Consider the following 24,228-nt stretch of genomic DNA (forward strand, 5'->3'; position numbering starts at 1 on the left):
ACGCATTTGTCCCAAATTGGGTCAGTCCAAGAGATCAGATCCCTCACAAGTCAGCACATTGGACAGCATAACAGGAAACTGAAATTTGGTCTGACCCCAAGCATCCTCGTTATATCACCATCCTCCCAACCACCCATCTATCCTGGCTGTGTTGGGAGGAAGACGTCCCGTGGGGATCATCCCCCCCCAAAAAAAGACAAATCTGAAACCTATTAATAAAACAGAACACTCACATTTCCAGCATACTCACACTAATCTCAGGCAGCTGTTATCTCTAAGCAGGAAGTGCTTTCTGGGCCCACTGCCGTGCTGACAGGGGCGTGTACCCAGTAAACGGGCTGAAAGTGATAAGATAGTTAGTGTTTGAGGGGTGATCTGTCTATTTTCCAGAATGTTACAGAACCCTGAGAGTCCAGTTCTGCGGAATATTCATTGCTTATGGCGGCCCACTTTGGCAATGTACTACACTGAGTCCTACTAACCCACGACAAGAGGGCAATGCATGATGGGGACCTCTCTGTACAGATCAACGCTTCTCAGTACAGGCGGCTTCAGTGTGTCGAACTATATACGCAAATTCACGGTAAGATCCTGAATTCAAGCAAAGGAAAGCAGAAAAATCAGTTTGTATAGAATATATCTTTAAAAATATATTTGAAAATGTTTTAGTTGAAAATGTAATTATGTATATATATAAACCTATTTTTAATATGCAGTTGCTTTTGAGAGATTTTGCACTTATAGGTTATTAGGACATTGTCATTTACTAATAAACTGCTCTTTTTAGGAGCTAAATCGGTCTTTTAAAGCTGCCCTTATCTAAGTGACTGTTAATTTAAGACTCTCTCATGACAAAAAAAATAAATAATAATTTTGTTTGCAGATGCATACCCCTTTTAATTTAAATATGGTTTGTAATTCTGAGGAGGAGATAGAACTGTTAAACAAGTTCAGGGTTGCTATTACCACTCAAATGTGTGATTACTTTATTTGCTTACTTTGTTTAAAAGCTTCTTTCTTGAGCTGTTGTTATAGTTGTGTGCTCTGACATTTTTTTACTTTTCTTTTTTGTGGCAAATCATCTCAGCATTGTTGCAAATTGCTGAACATGTTTTTGACAACAGTGCCCTTTGGACTTTTGACAAATTGATCATTGTCTGTAACATTTTAAAGATCTTGTACATCAGCACAATCTCATCTCTTTTGTCAGAGCAAAGACGAAACAAGAAAAGGCAATTAGCTTACGTGAGAGAGTGAAGAAGAGAAATAATTTATTTTGAGAAAGCATATTTAGTTTAGCCTATTAAAACAACTGATTCAATTTGAATTAATCCCAACACTTCATAGCACTCAACGTGAATTTTTATTGAAAGGTTTGAACCGTAATGGGATTTACATCAAATTTACACACCGTCCCCTTGAGTGCTCTTGTCAAAGACAGAAGTGGGATACAGACCCATCTGCTCTTTCAATCTTTAACATTAAGGGTCCCTGCCATGTCAAACATTTATGTGAGGGCACAGAAGGGACTGTAAAATGAGACTACAGTCCAAACATTCCCTTCAGAGAGGGCAAGGATATACTCCACTGTACAACAGCATCCAAAGCCACATCATTTCTATCAGGCTCATGATATACCACAAGTACAGCAGTTTAGCAGCAGACTTGCATTTCTCCTCTTAATGCACACTGTGTACGCAACTTGTTTGTGTGACATTTTAAATGAATATCAGAGATCAAAGAGGTTTTAATATATTAAGCAGTGTTAAAGTTATGTTTATCTCTGTCAAACAGATATTCTTTCCTAGTGATGTTCGCTATCTTACTGGCCCGAGTTATGTTGTGGACTGGAAATTGAGTTGCTTATGTTGTGCCAGCTTGTAATAACAGATACCCCCCTTCATCCTCCCGCCACCACTAGTCAGCATGGAGCCACATTCCTATGGCTGTCCTGACCCTGGCCTCCAGCTCTATTACATAATAAGGTTATACTATATTGTGAGTATTGTGTTTTGGCAGTCGAACACAGCAGAAAGCCATGTTCTTACAGAAGGATTCAGACAAAAAGTCCTTGGCTTACACATTTAGAATTGGCATTAGAAACAGCACATCCAGAGAGTTCAAGGTTCCCTCCCAAAAGTCCCTTTAATCTTATACATTTGGTAGACAAGCGACTCAAGTTATTAATTTGATCAGTTCACACATTGGGAGTAAAATCTATGACCTTGCCGTTGATCCCATGCTGCTATTTGAGCTACAGGAATGCTGAGCTTTTGGCAAGTTATGTATATAAACAATTTTTTTTATTTATTTTTATGTTCCTTTCAATTAATACGTTCTTTAAAACCTCTGAATAGATTTTAAGTAATAGAAAATAGGGTGAAACTTTACAACAGCATTCAGTTTTTTACTAGTCTAGGCTAATTAATTAATTAATATAACTTATGAATCTAGCTTATTGCTAATAATTCACAATTCATTAGCTAGTGTTGATTTATACAACTTTTAGTGTAATGTATAAATATAAATTAATGTTAACAGATTAACAAAAAATAAAATAAAAATTTTGATTGTTAGTTTATGACTGTTAACTAATTGTAAATAAATTATATTTAAAAAAAATTGCATGCACGCACTGATTGATGAACTTTGTCTTTAAATTATTTTATTTGTGTTCATGATTATGTTTGTTTTGTTATGTTTATCGTTTGTTGTAGCCTAATGATTCAGTATTAACCATGGTTTCATTCCAGATGAGGTGAGAGAGAGGCAGTTGTAGCATATCATTAATCCTCATACCCATGTCCACAGAGGTTTATTTTTACTTAAAATGTCAACCAATGTCACGTCACGTTCCAATGACGAGGGTGTTATAGGTGATATATAGTTGTGATAGGGTGGATCCAATGGTTGAATCTCAAAGCAAAATGGATGCTACTGAGTAGCAATGAATTAAAAAAGAAAACGTGATAAGAAAATGAAAGAGGGAGATTTCATCTTTCTTTTCTCTACCTAATGACTGGCCATTTACAGAGGTCATTCCTTGCGTGCCCACCTGTCAGCAGCATCTGCTGAGGAGAATTTAAATGTTTTGGTGACGTCAAGAGAGCGCTGGAACTTTGGCAATCACCAAGGCCCACTATAGGTCATATAAAAGGCCTGTGGAGAGAGAGAGAGAGAGAAGGGGACGCAAAATAGAAGTGGAGAGATAAGATACCCAATGGAGGTGTTTATTTAAGTGGTGTCATGTCTCTGGCACGTACCAACAACAGGGTTGTCTGAGCTGTCTGTTTTGTGAGAGGCACACAATACCTTAGACAAGAGTAGAGACCAACGGGGGAACTGATCAGTGGGGCTTCTTCTATTTCTACATTTTCTCATTGCACTGAGTGTGACTTGGGCAGCCATGAGTAAACAGACTTTGGCCACTTGTATTGCCAAGATGTATGAAGGCAGCAGGCTGGAGAACTCTGGAACTCCATCTGGGACAGTCAAGAAGCCGAGTCCAACTCTGATAGGTAGTCTGAGCAATGTGGAGGTCAAGTTAAACAACCTGGAGGGGAAGGTGGAACAGATTGAACTTACCCAGACAGAGGTGCTTCACAAGCTGAGCTTATTGTGTCAAGGGATGGAAGCACTAGAAAGGAGCCTTTTGCAGCACAAGCAGGGTGCTCAAGAATCAAACGGGATCAAAAATGGCCAGCGTGAGAGCAACAAGCTCCCTTTGCTGACTGAGGTCAGATCACTTTGTGGGGAAACTGTGGATCTGCTTCATAATCTCAAGCAGGAGAGTCAGCAGCAGAGAAAAAAGATTGAATGTATGGAAAGTTCTTTGTCCACTCTGGAGAAAGTAATAGGGTATGTGGGAGATGCTTTCCGTAACTCAAAAATAGTGGAGTTCATCCTCAATGGAGTGGTGCCATGGAGAAGACAAGGCCTTCTGGACACTGTAGAGGAAGAGGTCAGTAAGATCCTGGTCATCCAAGATCTCTGCAGCAAAAAGATAAACAGAAAAATACAGAGGTTATCTGATATCCAGTATAACAGGAGATACTCTAGAATGAGGTTTAATCTGAGCTGTTTATTTTCCAAACTGTTTACAACAGATGGAGCTGTCGCTGAAAATTAGGACAAATTCAAAACAGCCTGAAATGTAAAATAATATCTAATGTGCAAGATATTGATTGTTTGGATTGATGAAAAGAGCATAGTAAAGACTGAACATGCTGTATAGACCTCAATTTGTTCTAAGAACTTTTATTTTTATTTATTTTATTGCATTAGATCCTTATTAATTATGTACATTATGCATGTTATCATTTCATTTAGTTGCATTACACAGCGTTTCAGTGTGTAGCTGCACTGTAAAAAAAAAGTTGCTGCCTTATTTGTAATAATATGTTTAAGCTATTTTAACTTAAATTACATTAAACTGAAAAACATTACAAAATTAGTTGAATATTGTATAACTTATTTTTAAAAAGCAGTGTTACATTGAGTTAAAGCAATATAAGTTGTCATAACTTATGAATCATATAATTTTTACAGTGTGTCAGGTGGTCTTTACAGCTCAAAAGATGACTAAATATAATTTAGAGTTGCATGACAAAGATAGAAATACCCCATAGTTCACAGTAATGCATTTACAATGGTCAAACTAGACAAAGCTAAAATCCCCTTGTCTTTGATAGAAAGAAAAAAGGGAAATGTCCCTGCAATTTTATCCACCATTTACTCTGTTGGCTGATCTATTCTTGTTAGCAAGCATGTTAAGTTAGCTATTTTATCTATGATGAGGCTGAACGGGCCTCGTGTTTCAAATTCCTAGACTGGATGTGTGACTGAGCTGATGGTGACTGAGTATAACCCAGTTTTGCAATAGCAAAACCACAGTTTAAAACCAAACCTTTATCATACGTAGGCTACTTTAAGTAAAGTGTAAATGTGAATTTCTCTCGGAACAGCTTGTCAGATGACATATTCCATTTCTTTTTAACTGGAGTGGTTGTACATATGCCTATATTGTTAATTAAGGACTGCATCTCTTTTAAAAATGAGTGAAAGTGCTTTTGTATCCAATTAAAATTACAATAGTTGGCTTAGGCTAGAAAATGGAACCCTTCCACACTGTGTATAACAAGCAGGTCTGTTATCAAACAGTATAATTATACCAAGCACTTCATGCAGCAAATGCCAAAAAGCACTAAATGGAATGTTTTTTGACAAATGCCCTCTGAGTCGTGCGGTGAACATGAAGCTGCAGAAGTGCCATTCTGTTAACAGGTTGACTATTATAATACTGCTCCACCATAATCAGCATCATCATGTTTTCTTATAATTCAAACACCCACATAATGTTTAAAGATCTAATGATGTAATTACTCATTGAAGTATCTTAAATTTAACCTAATTAAATCCATAAAAACATCCAATGCAATGTTTGAGGGAATATTTAATTGGCTCTCTAAGTTCTGTTCTGTTAATATGTTATTACAAAACGTACACTTCTGTTTCAGGACTTAGAAGAAAGCTGACAAAGTGAAATAAAAGTTCAAATCAATCAATACTGCATAAAAAAACAACAAAAGTATATCTTTTTTTCACAGAAAAACAAACCAGATGGCAACAGCTTTAAACCAAATGACAGTTACTGCCACCAGAGCACACAGACTTCAGAGGAGTTTAAAGAAGTGATTACAGGTATGAATAAAATATATTTTCAGCAGATTATGGACTAGAAATGTGTATTATTAAGAGACAGCTTGTGAGAAGTTATATGTCAGAGCCTTTTCCTGCATGCATTTCAATGTACGGTTCTTCAAACCATGTTTTAGCCTGACTCTGTGATTATCCACAGCTGAGCCTGAGCTGCAGAAGCCAGAGGTGACTGTTCCCACTGATCCCAGCAGCCTACCTTCTCCTGAAGCCCTTAGAGGAGCAAGTGAACCTCTGATACCTGTTAGTACAGGAGAAAGCTCCAAAGACTTACGAAAGGCCAAGGAAGTCACCGTGAAGAGCAGAGCGCCTGCGCAGGTCCAGACATTTGGTCCTGAAGTCCAGCTGGAGGCTGAGGATATTGACGTATATTGTGTACCCAAGCAAGAGACAGATAGCTCAACCGCCACACAAGCTAATGCTGAATGTGTCACTGTGACAACAACTAAAGTGGAAAAAGATTTGTCTCTTCAGCACGAGAGGTGACAAATTACAAATTGTTGCCATTTAAGCTGAATGGAATCGTTCAATGAAAAATGCTCAAAAAATTTGCACATTTTCCTTCTGCATTGAATTGTAAAAGGGATGTTGTCAATGATATGTTGGTTTTTCTAAGACTGTAGCAGAAAAGTGTCAAAAATGACTATAGGCTGAAAGGGAAACGAGTTATAACGGAAGACCTAACATTGTCATTGGCCACCTTTGGAGATAATTACATAGCAACTGATGCCAGTGAGGACGCCACTAATACTCTAATAGACTATTATACTTTTCTCCAACAGATAAGAACTATATAGAAGATTAGAGATTAGACACCTCACATATACAGAGTATTGTAATTAACCCTGCTAATGTGGCCAGAACAATAGTCAAAGAGGTTGCAATATAAAATAATACTTGTGAAAAATATAACATTTGAGCATTTTCAGTGAATATTACTAAATAACATCTCTGAACAGACCAGAAAATAAATATCACATCTAGAACAGCTCCTTCCTAAATCCAATAAGGCACAATCCAGCCATGCCTTTCTCCTCTGTCGTAAGAGTTTTACAAGGCAGAGTGCTGATAATGCACCTGCAAGTGCTCTGTATTTTTAATGTGTTAGTTGTATGTTTTGTACTGAGGCACAAAAGACCCTCTGCCTGAAATAATAGGCTGTTGTGCATGCTGGAAAGTATAATTCATTAGACTAATGGCCAAGGTCTTGAGATTACACAATCGCAGTGGTGACTGAATGCATGCTGCCAGCCTGCCAGGCATTATGAGTTTTAGGCCATTTATTTTTATACAAAACATTCCAGTTAAGGACCTTGTTGTGTTATTGGGTTTGTTGGGCTGTTGTTCGTAGTAGCCTCTCACATGCAGCCACATAATATTTCATAGACAACAACACACTTATTGACACCAACATGCCTACTATGCTGCATTTGCTGATTCCCATTACATATTTTTAACTGATTACATATATCAAGGTGTCACATACATGGTTATACCTTTGAAAAATGAACAAATGGTTTTTCTTTTGATTATTCACAGGGCTCATGAACAGGCAGATGTTTCACAGGATGGTGATGAGGCTTCACTCGAGTCGATAGGAACTCCCACACTGTTTGGACAACAAGTGGAGCCGAAGGCTGAGGTTCCTCATAAACAGACAGAGGTTTCACAGGTTGGTGACAAGGCCCTTTTGAAACAACAGCTGGAGAAGAAGGTGGATGTTCCTCGCAAACCTCCACTCTGCACCAAAGAGCCTGTCAACAAGGATGCAGAGGTTAAGTCACAACATAAAGACACAGTAGAGATGGTAGCACATGTGCCAAAACATGATGAGAGAAAGACAGGATCTGAACCAGCTATCAAGAAAAATGAAAATAAAACTGCTGAGAAGATTTTGGAGTCTGACCCAATAAAGAACTGTGCAGCTCCTAGTCCACAAAACACACTTGTTGATGAAGAAAAAGAAAAATCAGCACCTCTGAGAAAAGCAGAGACACAGCTACTGATCATCGGTGAGTGATTCATTCCTTGAAGTGAAACTGTGTTGATATGCACTCACTAATAGCTAAGGATGGAAATCCTGAAATAAATATTTATGATTCCGGAACCTTAAAGTCACCATGAAATCAAAACTGATTCTTGTTTTTTATGGAATTTCGCAGTATTTTTTTATTATAAATAATTTCCATGCACATCAATTTTTTTATTTTATTCACATGCCCTCGTAATGTTTAATCAGCAACTTCTCTTCTATGATGACGTTTCCACTGCCGTGAGGTTGTCACAACCTGTCACTCATGTAGCTCGACTACAGCCTACACAAAAACCTGATTAAAACTGATTATAACTGCGCATGTAAACGTACTTATTCCTTTGAAAATAAGTGAAATGTGTATTTGTATTAGGGGAGTGCCCGAAGTCGAATACATTATTCGGAAAGGCACGGATAATGGCTTCAAAACAAATAGGGTAACGAATAATTCTGCCAAATAATATTCGTCTGAGGCTGACACAGTCACTCCTCGTGTTTACTGGATCACAGGTGAGCCAGGAGATAGCAGTTGCACCATGTTATAGACTAGGCCTACATAAACATCTAAAATCTCAATGCAATACTGAGTGTGTGAATGACGGAGAACAAACTTTATGAATGAAAGGAGCGCAAATCAAAGCCGCGTCTACGCGTGCGTGCATCTCTCCGAAATCAGAGCTTGGCAAGAGTAACTAAAATACTACATCATACACATATTTGATATGTAGGCTATATTTAAATGATTTAAGCTTTGTACAATATAATACACGAATGAAGGAAATAGGCTAACAACACAGTCACAAATCAAACAGTGTGTTGCAGTCTCTGCGCGTCTCCGTCTCTCAGAAAACAAACCAGCTCTCTATCAAGAGCGATAGCCTATCTGTAAGATAGCCTACTGAATCGTACACATGTTCTACTACTTGATATGACAATTTAAATGATACACGAATGAACGAATGAATGTAATGAGCACACACGCACGATTCCAAATCAAACAGTGCATTGCCGTCTCTGCGCGTCTCCATCTCCCAGAAACCAAATTTGTAGCCCATAATCAACTAAGGCCCCATCCACACTACTGCGTTTTCGTTTAGAAACGGAGACCTTTTGCTACGTTTGCACCTCCCGTCCAGACTAAAACGGCAAAAACGAAGAAGTTTAGAAACGCTGCCGACCCCGTTTTGCGTTTTGAATCTCCGGAGGGCGTTTTAGTGAAGACGGGTCAAAACGGAGGACTTCTGAAACGATGACGCAAGAGGCTCAGTCATGGAGTATACACAGGTAATATTCAGTACCAGTAAACTCCACACGCTGGAACAGTTTCTTACAGTAAGAAACTGACGCGTCTCAGGCGCGGCACGGTAAACGCGGTAAACGCGTGCATGCTAGAAATAGAACCGACGCCTATTTTTCATGCGACACGCAAGCGTGTTGGAAGTGTTTCCAGGCAAAATAGAATTGGAAAATATGTTTATATGTCATTTTGACACAAATACATTAATAAATGACATTTTGATGTTTGAAAGCATTTTTTTACAGTCTATGTTTGAAAGTCTCTAGGTTTACACCAGCACGCGCATGCCCAGGACGTAGATCGTATTTATTTTAATTCTCCGTTTCTAAACTAAAACGCAGTAGTGTGGATGAGGCTTAAGATGCATACATTTTCTACTAGGCTACTTTGTAGCCTATATGATATGATAAGCTCGGCTACATGATATTTCTTTGTCTCATTCTTTCCTGGAGACGGCATTCAGGCTACCTAGTAGACAATTACCGTTTACGTTGAAATATGGTTGAAAATAAGTCGGTCTGCCTTGGACTGGTTTATGACGTGATTTCAACGAAGTAGTTTCAGCCGGACTGTTTGACTACGTGTTTTCAACTGATCATCTAAGATACCACATGTTTTCAATTTATAATCTAAGGCAGGATAAGTCACATGCTAAAATAACGGGAGAAAAACAAACTATCAAACCATGTTCATTATTATCTCAAATAAATTTAAAGAGTTATTACATATTCCATCAAGACGTTGAAAAGTCGTAATTAGACGTCTATTCAGCGTCTTATAGACAACATTTTGCTAGGTGGGAAGTATATTCTTTATAATTTGTTCAGCTTTTAATTTTTTATTTTATTTATCATTTAGTATTATTGTTTTAATTAGAAGTTAATTAAATATTTAATTATCGGATTAGAAAGTTCCTCGAGCCTGGACTCGAATCTCGTGTCGCCTGAAGCACAACCGAATTACACCTCAATCACTTGCATTGCTCTGCTACCAGCTCCGACAGTTAGAAGATATTTAAATAAATGTTATAATCGTAATAAAAAAATATGTAATCAGTTATACAAGGCATACATGTTCAGTGATAACTACGAAGAAAAAAATAAGAAGAGAAATAACGGTCTTCTCAAGTAATTGCACAAACTTCCGGGTAAAGCTCCACCCACTTCCGGTTTTATCCGAATACAGATACGAATAATTTTGCGATTGTTACAGATACAGATATTGTCTCCACTGCACACCCCTACTATGAATGATTTACTAAAATAATCATCTCGTGAGTCATTCATTTGGGAGTCAGATTACACTGCAGTGTGGTTTTGATTCACTAAAAATAACCGTCTCATAAGAGTAATTAGTTTGGAAGTTGGACTACACTGGTTGTTGAGCTGTATGTGCTGGTTGCACTTTTTTTGATTCACTAAAAACAACTGGCTATAATATGCTGTAAAACTGGCTAAGAAATAAGAACCGATATTTGGTTCCCAACCCTACAATGGAAAAGGCATTGACAGCAATGTATGCATATCATGAGCAGTCATGCATGTTATCTGAGCAAATTTGTTTTAGAAGATGAGCAAACAGTGGACAGCATGTAATGAACAATGACACTGGAAACCAGTAAACATCATTTGACAAAAATGATCAGTTAGGCTTTAAACTTAAACTTAAAATCAAATCCATAATTTGTAATTAGAACTATACAGCTTGTAGTGTTCAATAAAACCGGCATACTGATATTTGTTTTCTAGATGACAGTCCATCTCTTCCAGCTCCATTTGAGCATCGCATCGTCAGTGCCAAGCAGGTTCCCATGAACTCATATTACGCAGTCAACCCCAATGATGTGCTGGGCGGGTGAGTCCATGTGCTAATGGATAATCTCATTAGTTTACCTCAAAATTTTTATTCTGTCATCATTTAGGCTACTTGTGTTGTTTCAAACCTGTATGACTTGCTTTTTTCTGTGGAACATAAAAGAAGATATTTTGAAGAATGTTAGAACCAAACTTTAACGCTCCACAAAAGACAAAATATTATACAGGTTTGGATCGACATGAGGGTGAGTAAATGAAAAGTGTAATCAAGTCAAGTTATGTCAAGTCACCTTTATTTTTATAACGCTTTATACAATACAGATAGTTTCATAGTAGCTTTACAGTGATCAACAAGAAAATAATGATTCGATGCAAACTGAATTCAATTCTGCTGTTAAGAAGTTCTAAAAAGACTGCCATTCTTCATTTGAAAACAGTGTTGATTCAGTTTGGTTTAATAACTGTGTAAATTTCATTAATTATGTCATTATCCAGCTCAGTTCAGTTAATATTAGATACGGATACGCAACAGATATGGCTGACTATGGTAACCTCTGGATAAGAATGAGACAGACAGACTAATGTTAGCATAGATACCATTCCTCTTACAATGTAATAAGTACATCGGATGTTGTGGGAAGTGTTCCCGGTTCCAGTTGACCTAATTAATGCAGCCTACCAATCCTTTAAGGGATTTAAATCATAGAAATGTATAATGTTCTATGTGTATACCAGGTTAAAGAGATGTGTTTTTAGTCTAGATTCAAACTAGATTTAAGTGTGTCTGCTTCTCAAACAATGCTAGGAAAACCATTCCAAAGTTTGGGTGCTAAATAGGAAAAGGATCTACCGCCTGCAGTTGATTTTGATATTCTAGGTATTATCGACTGGCCAGAATTTTGAGATTGCAATAGACGTGAAGGACTATAATGTGTTAGAGCTCTCTCAAGTACTGAGGAGTTAAACAATTCAGGGTCATCATAAGTTTACTTTACAGTTAATTATAAGTAATCAACAAGATTTTAAAATGTATGAGATGTTTAATAGGGAGCCAATGCAGTGTTGATAGAAACAGGCTAATATGGTCATACTTCTTGTAAGAACCAGCTGCTGCCTTTTGGACCAGCTGGAGTTTGTTTTATTAAGCGTGCAGTGCAACCACCCAGTTGAGCATTACAATAATCTAGCCTTGAGGTCATGACAGCATTAACTAACTTTTCAGCATTTGTCATTAAGAGCATACAGTATGTCATAATGTAGAGATATTTTTAAGATGGAAAAATAAGGTTTTGTAAATGCTAGAAAGTAGAAATGTGGCTTTGAAATGAAATACTGCTATCAAAGAGCACACCCAGGTTCCCAACTGATGACGAATACTAAATAAAGCAGCCATCAAGTGTTAGAGAGTATTCCAGGTTATTATGTGCAGACTTTTTTAGTCCAATCTCAGTTTTTTTTTTTTTTTTTGAATTTAGTTGTAGGAAATTACTAGTCATCCAATTTTTTGTATGCATTCAGTTTGTTTTGTGAATTGGTATATTTTGTCAGGCCGCAAAGAAATATAGAACTGAGTATCATCATAACAGTGAAAACTAAAATATTTTGATAATACTTATATCTGCTATTGGCTAACATATATTCTTGCCACTATCTGTATATTGTTTCTTCCCAGTTATATCTGACATGCTGACATTAGTGCAGCAGATTAGGTTGTGGGGAGTAGCTGGGGGGCTGGGGACTCTTTCTCCAGGACCGCCAGATGGAACATATAGCATGAGTTGAATGACTGGTACACGCAGACAAGGGCTCATTTGCACCCCCTCTCCACTCTTGTTCCACATACGCCACAAATAAGTAAGCACTGGCTTGTTTTTGACTCATCATCGGCAGAGTTTATTTTGGGCAGGTGTTGAGCTGGTCTGTTTGCATTGGTATTATTTTCAGCCACAGCAGCAGCCATCTTGACATAAACACGCAATCTCACCCCATGGAAACACAGTTACAAGTAAATAGGCAGCCCAGTAAGTGCAGAGTGAGAAGAACAGCAGCAGATAGTGACATAACTTTCACAAAGGTTGAAGTGATGTCCATAATCCATTAAATGAAATCTGTGTTTACGTGTGTTATTGCAGAGGCCGTTTTGGACAGGTACACAAGTGTGCAGAGTTGTCGTCTGGTCTTATGCTTGCTGCTAAAATTATAAAGGTCCGGGGAATGAAGGAGAGGGTGAGTACAAAACATGCATAAGCATTAGCATTTCAAACATGTTTACCCCCCCTTGCTCTCTCTTTCTCTCCCCTCCCACTCCAATCTGTCCATCACTCTGTTCCTGTTAGGATATTTTATGAGAACATTTCCTTGACAACTGCTGACAGTTCTGCACAAGAGCATATGAACAAATACGCACACATTCACACACAGACACTTGCCCTCTCGCAAATAACATACCGTAATAACACCCATAGTCCCTCAAGGATGTGGAAGCGCATGTTGTTTCTAGTATCTGCATTAAAAACAAAGCATACTTTCAAGTAGAAAAGAACATAATATTTATATGGTGAACATCATTTCACCAAGTGCAACATGTTCCTTCAGCATCTGTGTTGATCCTGAAACAACATTCCAATCAATCAGTCAGATTTGAGGGACAAGTTTAAAGTTTATGTCAAGTTTAGGCTTACAACCAGGGTCAGGTGCTTTTACATTAGTGTTATTTACCTATCACTTCCCTCTGATTTTAAGGATAACTTATGGGTAGGTTTAGGATTAGGACAAGAATGTTGTTCCAGGATCAGTAAAATATGTTGATCCAGGAACATGTCTTATTCGGCAACGAAAGATTTATATTTAACATTACACTGTATATGAAGAGTTCAGATGCAAAAGCCTCTAAATGCCATCTGAAATTTTCTTCTAGAATGATCATTTTTATCAAGCTCGTATATTTAAGTTCAGTAATTTCACTTAAATGACAATTAATAGGTAATCTTCATTGCCATTTAAGTGAAATTACTGAACTTAAATATACGAGCTTGATAAAAATGATCATTCTAGAGCATTTAGAGGCTTTTGCATCTGAACTCTTCATATATATATATATATATATACAGTGTAATGTGAAATATAAATCTTTTCTTTGCACAGAATAACATGTACTACTTTTATCTGTTCCCTTCATCCTCCATGCTTCAACAAGTGCTGATAATTACATATAATGATGGCACTTCTGTCATAAGCAGCACTTGCCCCCAATGCAATGCCATTCTCTGCCCTATGATCTGTCTGTTGCCACCATTAGAGAGTAATCAGACAGGAATGGACAAATGCAGATAATTTTCACTCTCTCATGTTTTAATTTCTGCCACTTGACACAAATGTCAAAGGAGTAAAAGAATTCAACACACAATCACATACAGTGTACATACACTTAATCTCTCTAAGCTTCATTTGCATTTCGAAATGCTCCTTCTTAGTGGCAACATGATGTGCCATTCCTGCTGCATGTGCCGTCTGCTCCAATGTATGCCAGAGAGAGACAGAGAAGCTTCATATGGGATAATTGAATGCTTTTTGTGGGTCAGAGAATGGAGGACAGGAAGAGAGTAACTAGGGCAGACAATTACAGGGTTGGAAAAGGCTGTCAAGCCCTCATTCCGAAATGCTTGTTTTTGCTATACCCAATTCAATCATTGCAAATTCACTTCAAGCTATTTAACTGTGCAATTTAATTTCTGAAAAAGCTTCTCTCTTACTAATGACCTAATTTTTAACACTGCTGCTATTATCCTTTGGAGTGTAATAACAACACAATTTCAAAACCTTAAAATATAGGCTTTAGAAAGCTGTTGCAGATTAAAATGCATTTGCTTGGGAATTATTTATTTATTTGTGCTTTCATTCCAGGATGAAGTGAAAAATGAGATTGGAGTTATGAACCAGTTAAACCATGTGAATCTGATTCAGCTGTATGATGCTTTCGAGTCTCGGACTAACCTCACACTCATTATGGAATAGTAAGTAAACCCCAGAGAGATCTTAGTTCAAATCAGAATGATTGTTTCCAAGTTCTAGAAAGGTTAGATTAAATAGCTCTAATTCTAAAAATAAACAAGAATATATTTAATAGCTATTGTTCTAAATTATCATTTTAACTGTTAATTTAGGCTGATTAGTGGCTTTGGACAGTATTCATCAGGCCTCATTTGCAAAGCAAATTTTCTCTCCTGGCCTGGTCCTCACATTCTGTCACAAGAACATAGAGCTCCCACACATGCCACTTTGGTGTGTGTGTCATCTTCATGTCTTGTCCACAAATTAAATTAACTTTTTTTTATGGTATTGAATTTACAAAAAAGCTTTTAATTGTATGATATAGCGGCGAATATTCACATTTGTAATACAAGACATAACTATAAATGATGAAGATTTTTGGAAGATGGATATTGTTATATGAAGGTACCACAACAAGGAACGAGTATCAAAATTCAGTTTTGTTTTAGCATTTAAAACTACTGGCACCCACATGGCTTAAGCCACTTAATTTCAATATGCATGTCCAAATAGACTGAACTAAAAGAGAGGAGTTAATTTGTGATGGTTTGTTATTTCAGTGTGGAAGGTGGTGAATTGTTTGACCGAATCATTGATGAGAATTACCAGCTGACGGAGATGGATGCCATTGTGTTTACCAGGCAGATTTGTGAGGGGGTTCAGTACCTTCACCAACAGTACATTCTCCATTTAGATCTTAAGGTAAACTCCACACACCGCACTGAATGTTATAATGTGATACTAAAGGGATTAGCAGTGCATATAGTGTCAGGTATCTCTATGGAAAAATCCACCAATGAATCACCCACGTATGTCAACATCAGCCGTCTGAATGTCGCACATTTGAATTAGCACACTGCCAGTGGGCTTGTGCCTTGTGTTGTTGTTAGCATGTTGTGTATAGGAATATGGAATGCATACGATGTTATAGGATGTTGTACCCCTATACCCCGGACATAACAATACATTTGAATCCTGTATTTAGTTTTAAATACTTTTTTTAATGTTGTTACTGTCTTAGAATTAATAATCAGTTTAAATGTATTTTAAATCTCTCTTATTTCTTTCTAATATACATTTTTATTTTTTGCAATATAGCCAGAAAATATCTTATGTGTGAACACCACAGGCAATCAGATCAAGATCATTGACTTTGGACTCGCCAGAAAGTAAGTAAGCAGACCTCATTAAATTATCTTGTTATTAAATAGTAGACTTATTGACATCTCATATTTTTTAAGTCTACAAAATAAGCACTTTTCTCAGTCTTGGGTAATTATGTCCCTACTTTCACACATAAAACAAAGTATGTGTTTATAGCTGGCATCATGTCTCCTGATTCACACCACTGTGCTGTCACCATGACTACAGTCACATTCCTTCATGTGTGATCATTTTTGAGAGCTTTGTTTACTTTGAGCTTTAAAGCTCCATTAAAAGTCCTTACAAAGTCATCAAAATGTACTGTGCCTTGTAACTGTTAATAACTGGCATAGCTTTTAAGGTAAGAATTTTTGTGTGCAAGCACTGGTGTGGGATTTGTGGTTTAAATTTTTTGCATTTATCCAAAGAGGAAAACTACAACAAAAGCAATGCATACAACTGAGAAGTGGCACAATACAAAGTACCAGAATTGCTCAAAGAATTACAAAAGAAAAGAACAGAGTGAGAAAAGTACAGAGTCAGGTCCTCACAGGGGAGTTGTGTGTTTTCTGAAAGTGGAGAGGGATTCATTTTGGTTTAGTTGGGAAAATTGTTATACCACTGAGGTACATTGAATGGAAATGTTTGGGAAAGTGATTTTAAAACTCTTATATGCACCTCACAAATTTGCAGATGTGTGTGGAGGTAGAGGTACAGATCCAGTGACTATTTTGATACGTTGAGTTGAGGAATTCATGTGGCCTGCAACTGGGATCATTGGGATCAACAGAGTGCAAAAATGCATAACTGAACGGTCTTTGTTTTGTGGTCTTTGATGCTCAGCTAATTTAAGTCAAAAAGTACTTCTAGGTTCTTAGCTGACCTGGGGCCTCATGTACAAAGACTTGCGTTGAATTCATACTAAAACATTGCGTACGGACAAAGCTGTAAATGTGCGTACGCACAAAAAAACCCAGATGTATGAATCTCTGCGTACGAAGGATCCCACGCATATTCTCTTTGTACATCCCAGTTAACGTAAAATTGAGCGCACATGCACGAGCACAACGCCCCACCCAGTCTCCTCCCTTAATTACATTAATTTAAATATGGTAATGAGTCCACTTTGGCTAAATAAAGCAGTAAGAAAATGGGGGCAAGAAACGAAACTTTACAGAGAGTGAATTGGAGGTGCTACTATCGGAGGTAGAAACGAAAAAAAAAATTTATTTGGAATTTTGTCCTCCGGAATTTAATTACGGCGTTTAAACTGTTATCATAACACTGAACAACTAAACAATGTGTTTCCTAATAGAACTCTATCGGGGGGTACAGTAGATATGTGTCTCAACTATCCCCCGCTGGACACCTCGCACATTTCTCTAGATTTTGCAATTACCTTGCATGACACAATACCATGAAATACAGAATAACGTTTGTGGAGATACCAGTTACGTTTAACAGTCACATAAGGATAATAAGCTATATTCATTGTGGAGAGTGCATGGTGAAGTGAACGTCATATCTTAGAGAAAAAAAACAAACGTTCCCCGATATCTTCGGATCGGAGATGCGTCCGTTGTTCAAATTTCCCACGATCAAAGAGGACACAAATACGCACGTGCACAGCAAAAATCACAACTTGTGCTTGCTGCGAACGCAAGTTATTTAAGGTGTCTCAACTGTACACATGTCTCAACTGTACACAGTCTACCCTAAATGACCTTAAAAAGAAATGGTCTGATATAAAGGTGGACATTACACCAAAGCTGCCATTGCCATAGACTAAGGGTTGTATCAATTTGCATCATGCTTTTATATGTTCTTACTTAATTGCAAAATTGATAGAATATTCCCATAAGGCTCGACAATATATGTCAATTATTTTATAAATTGCAAATTAATAGCAATGCTTCCCACAGGTGGTGGTGCGGTAGACTTGTAGAACAATTCGTTGTGTAATGTTTGCAACTTCACTTCATTGCCTGTAAGAGTCGCCAACGGACAAAAACAATGAGAAATGTACGTACGCCAGACATGAAATTGGCGTGGAGGAACGCACATTCTCGCGTTAATTTCACTGTTAGTACATACGACCGTAAGCGTGAAAGCTGGCGTACGCAACGTTTTTGTGCGTACGCAAGATTGATACATGAGGCCCCTGGTGTTTCATTGACAAGGTTTTGTTGAATCAGTTTTGGTTGTGAGTTAGTGAGTTTGGGTTTGGTTTTTCATATGGGAATGATACAGGATCCAAAAACAAAAATGTGTTTGTCCCTCCCACCAGGTATAGACCCAGAGAAAAGCTGAAGGTCAACTTTGGAACCCCAGAGTTCCTGGCACCAGAAGTTGTCAACTATGACTTTGTGTCATTTCCTACAGACATGTGGAGTGTTGGTGTCATCACATACATGCTGTGAGTACGCAACTAGGCAGTAAGGCAGAACTACACATTTTAATAGAACTTCCAAATTTTAACAGAATCTGTAAAATTGCCATTAAAGAGTCAGAATTGCCATTCATAAAGTATGAATTATTATTTGATGATTTATGCATTATAAAAGTTTCACTTTCTTCATACTCTGAATTGCACAGTGGCGTAGACTCTTGAGTGAAATATCAGAGAGATCAAAAGCCAAATGCAAATGGAACGCATATGAAAGCTTTAGAGGGCTCTTCTAAGAGCCCTCATCATTCAATAGAGCCCTGATAAAAGGGCATCAGTGCCATACAGCTCAGAAAGCATGTTACTAATCCTGCTGCTCTGATGCTGTCAAAAAACAAACAAACAAACAAAATCCTGTACACACAAACAAACACAATGTCCCATGCACTCATCACTCTGTTCTCCATGAGCAGTGCTGCTGTACTGGCCATAGATGACCCACTGCTCTGGCCAATAGTGGTCAATCCTCAAGGAATGAATCAATTACTTGACAGCTGTTGGTGGAGATTTAGGGCTTGCCCATCCAGAGAATATTTGTTTAACCTACTTCACACTTCTCTGAGAACTGAACATCCAGAAGTCTCCAGCATTCATTGTATTAAAGGAATAGTTAATTTCACAATGAAAATTCTGTCATCATTTACTCACCCTCAAGTTGTTTCAAATCTGTAATTCTTTCTTCTGCTAAACACATAGGAAGATATTTTGAAGAATGTCGGTAACCAAACAGTTGATAGACCCCATTGACTTCCATAGTATTTTTTTTTCCTACTATGGAAGTCAATAGGGTACATCAACTGTCTGGTTACCGACATTCTTCAAAATATCTTCCTATGTGTTTAGCAGAAGAAAGAATTACAGATTTGAAACAACTTGAGGGTGAGTAAATGATGACAGAAATGTCATTTTGAAGTGAACTATTCCTTAAACTTGGCTTTTTATTTAACAGCTGTCATTACTGTTTTTGTCCTCGTTTTAAAGTGTTTAGATACCGTTTTGGCATTAAGGTTGTATATTCATTTATATGTAGATTTATATATTTTGTAATTTAAATTTAAAAAAAAAATCTTTTTATTTTCATATTTGTTCACTAACACTTTACAACAAGGTTTAGTATGAACATTAATTCATGCATTAAGTATCAATTGTTAACTGTTAACTTGTTAATTCGTTATAAATTAACTAATTTATACAACTTGAAATGTTGAAAATGTATTAGAATAGAAATGACATTCACTTCACCATTCACTATTTATTCATTAAATGGAAGATTTTAACCAAAGCATACTAATGAGCAAAAATACAAATACAATTGATTAATCGTGAGAAGACAACAATATTTTCAGTGCTCCAATATGAACATTTTAAAAGTAGAACAGAATGGTAGAGGTATAAATGCACCTTTTTAGTTCCTAATTATTTAGGTCAAAACTAAGGGTTAACAGATTTTCTGGGTTATTCACACTCCTTGTGATTTCTTTTTTTTTCAGTTTGAGTGGCCTTTCTCCATTCATGGGTGACAATGACACAGAAACAATGAACAACATTCTGCACGCCAAATGGGAATTTGACGCAGAGGCATTTGAGAATGTGTCAGAAGAAGCTAAAGACTTCATTTCCAGCCTCCTTGTGCCCGCTAAATGGTATTCATCTATCTATCATTATTCCGTTAATGGAAAACCATAGAATATAGCCTGGATGCCAGCCGAACTTAGCCCCGTCCACAACATTTGAGGTCGGGAAGTTAGGTCTGGACCATAGGGTCTGGACTTGATACGTTGTGGAGCAACTATGCTCGAACCAGAGCTGTTCGGACCAATCAAATTGTCAGGGCGGGCTTTATACGATGATGGACAGATGATCAACGGTAACGTAATCATCCACGTCACCAAAGAGCGCTTGGGTTGAATTCGTTTACAACAAGGAAGGCTGTCACTGGAGAATTGAGATGTGTAGATTCCGCCATAGCGTTTGATATAGAAGATATCGACAGCGCATTAATTTTAAAAGAGGAACAGATAGCCGCGATCAAGGCATTTGTCGATCGGAAAGATGAATGAAGAACACACGTCACTTACTCCGTTGGTTGTAGGTCTATCTAATTGAGTGCAGAGGCATTTTCTTTCCTGGTTCAGTTGAAACACGCTCCTTAATCACAGCCCAATGGAGCAGTATATGACTCTGAGTATGACGACGTCAGGCTACTTCGAATATACCGCAAGTCAAGTTTTCTATCCCACATAATTTGATATAGCCTCTCTTCTATTATTTCTCCTCCTTTCTGGTCTATTTTCTTGTGGATTTAAGAGCCTCACTCTTCTTTTCCATCTCTCAGTCATTGTCCCGTACTTTAACCTGCAGGTTCCCTTAATGCATCCTGACATCAAAACTGAAACCTCTGAAAATGCAGTGCTGTACACCAAAAATGGGCACAAATAACATATAATTGGCCAGTGATGTAACATGGCCTGGAGCAGTTTAGAGCATTTGAAGCTCACCCTCACATTGCTCTGTCTTAGCTAACCTCTCCCACACAAGGGCTGTAATGCTCAGCTGGCATGGCATGAGATAATAGCAGGCTGGCACAGCAGGTTGCCATGAGAGGGCGCATTGTCTTTTTCCCACCATCTTACCACAGTCTACGCAGTTAAAGAGATGATTCAGTGCACTTTGACAAGGTGCATTTAGACACAGCATGACACCCACCCTGGCCTTCCTCCCTTCTCTTTATCTGTGGTGACAATGTTGTCTAATAACCTCATCACAGCCCCCCCCACACACATGCCATGTGATTCATATCACCCTTGAACATTCATGCTTTCAGACGATGAAAACTAGTGGATTAATTGCATGATGACAATGTAGTGTATAATCAGCTGGATTATGTCTTTCTTACAGGTAAAAATGCACTTGCGCACAATTCTCATATCTTACACTGTCTTTCGGGGAGGTCGACTTATTTAATTAAGAACATTCCTTTCAGTAATTTTCAGGGTGCCATCTATTACTCTCACTCAAAATTGTCTGCCTTTTGTCTCCGTTAGCCAGATGTTAGCATGTTTAGCCAAACATTTGCACAGTTAGCCAAACCTTACCACAGGTTCCGTTCCAATACCCCCACTTGCGCAAGAGTACGCAAGACTGCCCCAGGTCTGAAAAAATGCCAAAACTCAGTGCCCTATCATTAAAACTGTTTATTTTAAAGTGCAAAGTATTGAAAATAAAAGTTTGTAAATAATGCTCTGTAAAAAAAATAAAAAAAATTTTTAAAACATGCTTTTTTTTAAGTGTGTTTCATCAAGTAATCAAAAGTTCTACACACACTTGCAGTCTTTACGCCGACTTGAAAACTTAGAATAATGCAGATAAATAAGTGGTCAAGTGTGAGTATTGGGATGGGAAAGGCCAGCAGTTGTTAGTACAGTTAGTCAAACTTAATCTATATTTAAGTTTATAGATAGTTTAATATAAACTTTTAAATATATATTACATATAAATGTGTAATAAAGTGACCGTAGGCCTACTAATGTTTGTTGACATCTCTTATAAATTGTAAGTGCTCAATCAATGATCAAAACAAATCTGTCTAAGGCTTGAAAACAATATATTGAAAATGTACAAACAATATACAAAACAATTGTATTCTGCGTCTTATGGAACAGTTTTTTCTTTGTGTGCCAGATGTTTTTAAGACCTTAATGTTTCTGTGTTTGCGTGGTTTCTATGTCAGCAGCCGTCTGAGCGCATCAGGATGCATGAAGCATAGCTGGCTAAATAACCTGGAGGACAAAGCCAAGATGTACAAAGTTCGGCTCAAGTCACAACTGAGGCTTCAGCGTTACCTTGCTGCTCACCATCAGTGGAAGGTATGGAATCATTAGTCAGCACATTTTCGATTTTTAAGGCGAGACACGGCAGGCAAAAACATCGTTTTTTTTTTTACTGGTCAATTTTGAGATTTTTGGATATTTGTCTTCAATAACATGTCTTCTTTCAGACTTGTGGTGAAAAAAAGTCCGAAATACACATTAAGGTCTTTATTTTACTACACTTTGTCTGTTCGCGTCAGTAGATTTCTCATAAATTCAACAAAAGTTGGCGTTCTTAATCCTCCCGCTGCTCCGCGATCTCTGTCTTCTTCCTGTCATCACACGCACGGCTGGGATAGCTCTCTCTCTCCTTTACAACGCTGTCGGATCCAAATATGGTCATTTCCTTTTTATCAGCAACCAATCGTGAAAGTAAAAGGGCTGAATGCGCAATCTCATTGGCTGATGATAAATCTTTAAAGCCCGTTTTCTCAAAATGACCTTTCTCTCATACTCCAAGTACGAAATCTCCACTTCAGTAGCACCGATATACACCAAACTTTCCAGTCTTGTACCTAGTTATATTATGAAGACATTTACAGAGGGATTTGTAAATATATTATTCCTAGCCTGATTTATATAACATTTTATTCCAAAAAACATGGCGAAAATCTTTTTTTAAGGCTATTGACAGTATATTCTGATTTACAGGATAACAAAAGTAGATATCCATAAATCCCTCTGTAATTTTTTTTCCATCTAATATGGGAACACAATGAAAAAATAATTTTTAACCTGGCTTTATCCAATACTCAGATTTCGTTTTTTTAAATATATGCAAAATAGCACATATTTAATTAGATATTGCCTAATTTGCATATTTAAACATTAAATTATAGAAAACTTGTAATACATTTTTTTCTCATCTTAATGTAGGTAATCAACTGGGAAAGTTTCATGGTGATATCTGCTAGTTAACAATTTTACCCTATTCACCTGTAGTGTCTCGCCTTAAATGGATTTATATGGTGTTCGCATACCAGCATAACACATGATCCTGCTCTTATGTTAACTCTTTTTGTTTTTACAGAAACATTTCTATGCGGTCGCTGCAGCAAACAGGTTGAAGAGGTTTCAGCAGAGCAGATCAGTTAGTGTGCCAAATTAGTTATTAACCTGGAGAGGACATCACAGTGTCACACACTGGGAAAATGAACTCCAGTCTCAATTTGTTGAATGATTTGAAATGGCTTTGTAGAAAGTGTTTAATATGCTCTTGCCTTGTTTATAGCCAGTGTAATAGTATCTTGTTAAAAAGTGTATTTTTATGTACCTTGTTTGAAACACTGTTGCATTTAATTTCCACTTCATCGTGCTTTCACACCAGGAGTGTACGGCATGGATGGCAGGGTGTGCTTTTGAACCACATGAAAAAGCTGTTGTCCCTTCTGTGAAGGTGTTTTTCTTGGGCACTACTGCCTTATCCTAGTATTTGAAAGAAAGTGTTTTTGGTTCTCAACTCATGGTTTCAATATTTTATATAAGTAAAAAAAAAAAAAAGATTTAGCATGAAGATTTGATGTAGAAACACTGTGGTTAAATGTTTTGTTTAGCACATTGATTAGATCCGGAAACAAAATCTGAAAAAGAGACTAAACTGGCATGGTCTGTTTTTATTTTTCAGAATTCTCATTTTATTTTCACTGGTTGACATTTGAATGTTAATATTGCGACTTGAAACTGCTTTCTGTGAATTTATTGCATTTGTACACATTTCTATGGTAATAGCATAACCACAAATACATGCACATGGTTTTGCTCTTGTCATAGCGACTAACAAGTGCACTGAAGTTAGCACAGAATTATAGGGCAGATCTGTTTTCTCTATCATAGTTCATATAGAGTGTGCTTGTATAGAAATC

At 37.4% G+C, this 24,228-nt stretch overlaps 1 protein-coding gene across 3 annotated transcripts; it reads left to right on the forward strand.

The window, feature by feature from the left end:
* Window positions 1–384: 384 nt before the first annotated feature.
* On the forward strand, window positions 385–24,187 carry mylk3 (myosin light chain kinase 3). Of its 3 annotated transcripts, none has more exons than XM_082162149.1 (13): window positions 385–583; window positions 5,607–5,700; window positions 5,858–6,197; window positions 7,255–7,727; window positions 10,793–10,898; window positions 12,991–13,084; window positions 14,762–14,871; window positions 15,469–15,610; window positions 16,007–16,077; window positions 18,339–18,467; window positions 19,988–20,140; window positions 22,228–22,363; window positions 23,397–24,187. In XM_082162149.1, exons 1-13 carry the CDS (start codon window positions 503–505, stop codon window positions 23,472–23,474), a joined length of 2,007 nt encoding a protein of 668 aa, XP_082018275.1. In that variant the 5' UTR covers window positions 385–502; the 3' UTR covers window positions 23,475–24,187. The 3 variants fall into 3 exon arrangements, with proteins under 3 accessions (XP_082018275.1, XP_082018274.1, XP_082018273.1); XM_082162148.1 differs by lacking the exon at window positions 385–583 and adding an exon at window positions 3,235–3,961 and having other exon boundaries at window positions 22,231–22,363; XM_082162147.1 differs by lacking the exon at window positions 385–583 and adding an exon at window positions 3,244–3,961.
* The last annotated feature ends 41 nt before the right edge of the window (window positions 24,188–24,228 follow it).

This window comes from Leuciscus leuciscus (assembly GCF_965113295.1).
Source record: "Leuciscus leuciscus genome assembly, chromosome: 2".
Lineage (NCBI taxonomy): Eukaryota > Metazoa > Chordata > Actinopteri > Cypriniformes > Leuciscidae > Leuciscus > Leuciscus leuciscus.